Source organism: Coregonus clupeaformis, chromosome 7 (genome assembly GCF_020615455.1).
Source record: "Coregonus clupeaformis isolate EN_2021a chromosome 7, ASM2061545v1, whole genome shotgun sequence".
In the NCBI taxonomy this organism is placed as follows: Eukaryota; Metazoa; Chordata; class Actinopteri; order Salmoniformes; family Salmonidae; genus Coregonus; species Coregonus clupeaformis.
In genome coordinates this window covers 36932923-36937922 of record NC_059198.1, presented here as the reverse complement: position 1 = coordinate 36937922, position 5000 = coordinate 36932923, and the positions used below count along the sequence as shown (strand labels likewise).

Here is a 5000-nt window from a genome sequence, read left to right as displayed (position 1 = left end):
TAGGCATACAGTATGCCGCACGTCACTACTTCACAGGACAGGCATTAGAACGTAAACATTATTTTTTAATCAAAATTATTTTTTTTGTCAGAAATGCCTTCTGGAACATGTGAACTTTCATGTGCCTTAATTAATAACAAACTTGTATGCCATCTGTAAATACGAAGACAATTGTTAAATTACGAGTTGGTTTAGCCACGGAAAAAGACAGCAACCTTCCCGCTAGCAATGATGGGCTGAGATAATGGTTGGGCTGGACATGCCGAGAGACATGCCGAGTTCGGATTGGTCTGCCATGTAGCGTGCTTCTGTCTTTAACATGAGCTGCTCAGTATGTGTAGGTAATCCTTTCTAATGCAGCTTTTTTGAAAGATATCACAAAGAACTGCCGAAGTGTTGCTAATGTTCTCCACTTTCTGGAGGACGATCGTACCATGCTGACTCTCTCTGACTCTGAAAATGAATCAGATGATGAGGAAATTCAAGATTTAGGTAAAAACATTTTAATTGAACCAGACATTGTAGAGTCTTCTGATGACAGTAATGGGGAAGAAACAGCGATCAACAGTGTTGTTGTCACAGAAGAAGTTGAGCGAGTTTTGAAATCAGTGGAATGCCCGGTGGAAGCAGAGCATGATAGCTAAGGAGATTGAAAAAATTATGGCATTTGATTTCAAATATGCGGAGGGAGTCGAAACGAGATCACAGAAGGCTGTTGTATAAAACACCTTTCTCTGGATTACATCTTCAAACTAAGGGCAACATTTACATTTACATTTTAGTCATTTAGCAGACGCTCTTATCCAGAGCGACTTACAGTTAGTGAGTGCATATATTTTATACTGGCCCCCCATGGGAATCGAACCCACAACCATGGCATCCGTGACAGAGAGGGAGAAGCGTTAATCCATGTATACGGGTAAGGTAGTCTAGCTAGCTACATTTTCAGATATTACACGTTTCTAATTTTGTCAGAAAGCCGCTTTCATTGCAAGTTAAAGCATACTGTTAGCTAGCTAACTAACGTAGGCTGGCTGGCTCGCTAGCTAACGTTACATGTATGATCTGTGTAGTAATATTATTCGTATCCCAGAAATCCATTTGCATTGCTAGTTATAGCTTAATGTTAGCTAGCTAGCTAGCCCTGACAAAGGCCGGTGTGCATTTCTCAGGCGCCCCACTCCATATCTCAAAGCCATACCAAATATCATGATTGTAAAATAGTTTCTATTGAGCTAAATGTTGAGAGTTGAGAAATACAAATTATACCTACAGAAAGCTGAGACCCTCCTCTCTTCAACAGGGACAAGGGGAGAAAGCTCCCAAAGCTGTGTTTTTCCCTAAATTGCATTTTGAAATGTTATATGATCAGAACACTTGAGCACAAGGAGGAGAGTGGCTTGAGAGTGGCTCGATCATCACAGCAGCAGGCCCCAGTGAAACAGGCCCAGGGGCAGGGCAGACACTTTCCTTACAGGAATCATGAGGATATTGCACTTTAATGTTTCACCAAATCATAGTTTTAGCTGCCCAAAAAACAGGAAGTTTTGAGTGAGGTGACAATGTAGAGTGTGCTCTTTTTAAGAGAGCGCTCTTTTTTGTGTGACCTCAGCTCAGCCTATCAGAAAAAATGGGCCGGCCGTTGCCCACTGATCAGCCAAAGGCTCATTACAGATTAGTATAAAAGAGAAATTGCACAAAAATCGTTAAAAAAAAATAATGCTGCCCATGTCATCTTTTTCATTTTTATATCCCAAAAATGTTTTGTGTGTTTGTGTTTGTCAACAAAAAAATGGTTCAGCCCATATGGCATTTGCCAGAATTGCCAGATGGCCAATCAGCCCCTAGTGAATCCTGTGATGGCCCTGTATCTACTAATCTTTTTAAAACCTTGTTCCAGCTGTGTGTGAAATTTGGTGCCTCTATCACCAAAGTTACAATCCAAAAACATATCTGCCCCACTATATGGAATTCTATGGCTAAGCTTCTCATACTCTAATGACAATGGCAGAATATCCATTGGGCGGCAGGTAGCTTAGTGGTTAAGAGCGTTGTGCCAGTAACCGAAAGGTCGCTGGTTCTAATCCCCGAGCCGACTAGGTGAAAAATCTGTCGATGTGCCCTTGAGCAAGGCACTTAACCCTAATTGCTCCTGTAGGTCGCTCTGGATAAGAGCGTCTGCTAAATGACCAATTATTTATTTAATATGGGGGATTTTTAAACAATAGTTTTAGCTCATCCTTTCAAAGTTGGTTATATTATATATCATTTGAAAGGTAATTTCATGACCTTCAGAACCACTTGTCAATCAGAATTTAAAATGTATCAATGTTTCCTTTTTAAAGCAATTTATGTACCCTAGAGGTCAAAGGTCCAAGTTGACTTGAACATTCTGAAAATGTGTCTGATAGATAGCTATGAATCTAAGCTTACCAATGATATATGATTAAAGGGTATACATGAGCAGTAATTTGTTGTACACGGACATTGTTTGTCATAGGTGAGTCTGCCATGGAAGTGCAGCCTAGATCTGTGTGTGTGTGTGTGTGTGTGTGTGCATACGTGTGACATACCTGGGCGCACCCGGGGCACTCGTTACCGTTCTCGCAGGTCCTGCGGCGTGATTGGATGCCGCCTCCGCAGGGCACCGTGCAGCGTTCCCATGCCGACCAGGCCGACCAATAGACATGAGGCGGGCAAGGCAGGTGCTCGTTACAATACCTAGGAAGGACAAAGAACACAGTGGATAAGTGTGTGGTGTGTGAGTATGTGTGTAAGTGTGTATGTGTGTGAGGTGTGTGTGTGTGTGAGTGTGTGTGAGGTGTGTGTGTGTGTGTGAGAGTATGTGTGTAAGTGTGTGTGTGTGTGTGTGTGTGTGTGTGTGTGTGTGTGTGTGTGTGTGTGTGTGTGTGTGTGTGTGTGTGTGTGTGTGTGTGTGTGTGTGTGTGTGTGAGGTGTGTGTGTGAGTGTGTGTGGAGGTGTGTGTGTGTGTGTGTGTGTGTGTGTGTGTGTGTGTGTGTGTGTGTGTGTGTGTGTGTGTGTGTGTGAGTGTGTGTGTGTGTGTGTGTGTGTGTGAGTGCGAGTATGAGTGTGTGTGTGTGTGTGTGTGTGTGTGTGTGTGTGTGTGTGTGTGTGTGTGTGTGTGTGTGTGTGTGTGTGTGTGTGTGTGTGTGTGTGTGAATGCGAGTATCACACAGAGAGGCTATGGGAGTGGTGGGGAACTTTACCCAGTAGTATCCCCAAGTTAGCCTATCTGTCTTTAGAGTGGTTGGCTGTAAATGATGGTCGTTTTGACATGATACACACAAATCATGTCCAATCAATTGAATTTACCACAGGTGGACTCCAATCAAGTTGTAGAAACATCTCAAGGATGATCAATGGAAACAGGATGCACCTGAGCTCAATTTCGAGTCTCATTGCAAAGGGTCTGAATACTTATGTAAATAAGGTATCTGTTTTTTATTTTTAATAAATTCGCAGACATTTTGAAAAACCTGTTTTTGCTTTGTCATTATGGGTTATTGTGTGTAGATTGATTAGGAAAACAATTAATTTAATCAATTTTAGAATAAGGCTGTAACGAAACAAAATGTGGAATAAGTCAAGGGGTCTGAATACTTTTCGGAATGCACTGTAAATGAATGGGCCGAGGTGTAGTGGTCAATACTGTAGCAAGCAAACCCAAGACCTTTCAGGAGGAAATAGTCTTTGCATAACTGAAACAATTTGAAGCAATAAATCTCCTGAACAAAAAAATGGCTGTTGCAGAATGTTATCGTCTTCCAATGTTAAACTCTTGTCTTCTGCCAGTGTCATTTTATTGAGTGTTTGCAATGCTGTTAAAAGCTGGTTTATTGTAGGTTTACAGTGTTGTTTATTACCAATTCATATTCTTTTTTGCTCTTTGTTTAATTCACATGTATTGTTTTTCCATTGTTTCATTGTTTCATGCTGTTTCAGTGTCTGTTTCTAATTCAGTTTAACACCAGTGTATTGTGTTTCTAATGTTGTCTTTGTGTTGACAGGAGGTGGAATGGCACTGTGATGAGTTCACTAAAGGTGCCTGCTTCAGCCGGGGCAAGTCAGAGGTGAGGCTGTTTACACATTAATCCCAACTTCAAACAAACCCAGACTTAACTCCGACTTAACTCAAACTGGAGAAAATCCATCATGGACAGCAATGTGTGATTTATTACATTTGACATTTTAGTCATTTAGCAGACGCTCTTATCCAGAGCGACTTACAGTTAGTGAGTGCATACATTTTTCATACTGCGCCCCCCGTGGGAATCGAACCCACAACCCTGGCGTTGCAAGCGCCATACTCTACCAACTGAGCTAATATTGATGTCTAAAGTTTAGTACACGCCTTCAATGATATGGAAAAAGTCAAGGGGTCTGAATACTTCCCGAATGCTCCGTATACCGATACCACAAGAAAACACTGACTAGCTATAGATAACTACTGTCCAGTCCCAAGATAGACTGACAGACAAACTGACAGACCAATGTTGACGTTTAAACTCCCATTTAAACAAACACATTTTAACTGACAGAAATATTCCGCTTTTATGTCGCCATCAACAGAGAAATGACACCCTATGAAAGCAGAATTACCATTGAAATCCCAAAGGCTGTAAAGGCACCATACGCGTACTCACACAGTGTGAACATCCTCTGAGATTGATACATGCGTGTAATGTGCATTTATGAAATCTATATTTTAATTAGTCTAAATGCATATTCCATATATTTTAATCTACCTGCTCTCTCACAGTCTCACGTCAGAATTAGACGTCCATCCATGTTTCTCAAACGTCAAATTTCGAAGTTGTTCCAAATGTCACATTTCGAAGTGTTTAAGGTTAGGCATTGACTCCACATTTTTACAGTTAGGGTAAAGCTCAGGCATTAACTCCAAATTCTTAAGGTTAGGTATTAACTCCGAATGGTTAAGGTTTGGTGTAGCCTTAAAACAAAAGTATAAATAACATCTT

The 5000-nt window shown here is 41.1% G+C and overlaps 1 protein-coding gene across 3 annotated transcripts in view; it reads right to left on the bottom strand.

The window, feature by feature from the left end:
* The window catches only part of LOC121569346 (semaphorin-5A), a 269684-nt gene that overhangs the window by 53587 nt on the left and 211097 nt on the right, over positions 1 to 5000 (bottom strand). For all 3 annotated transcript variants that reach the window (XR_006001351.2, XM_041880229.2, XM_041880230.2), the window contains exon 15: positions 2574 to 2721. Coding sequence is in view for 2 of the 3 variants with exons in the window: in XM_041880229.2 (XP_041736163.2) it covers positions 2574 to 2721 (148 nt within the window). In the remaining variant the exon portion in view is untranslated. The remainder of the gene's footprint in view (positions 1 to 2573; positions 2722 to 5000) is intronic.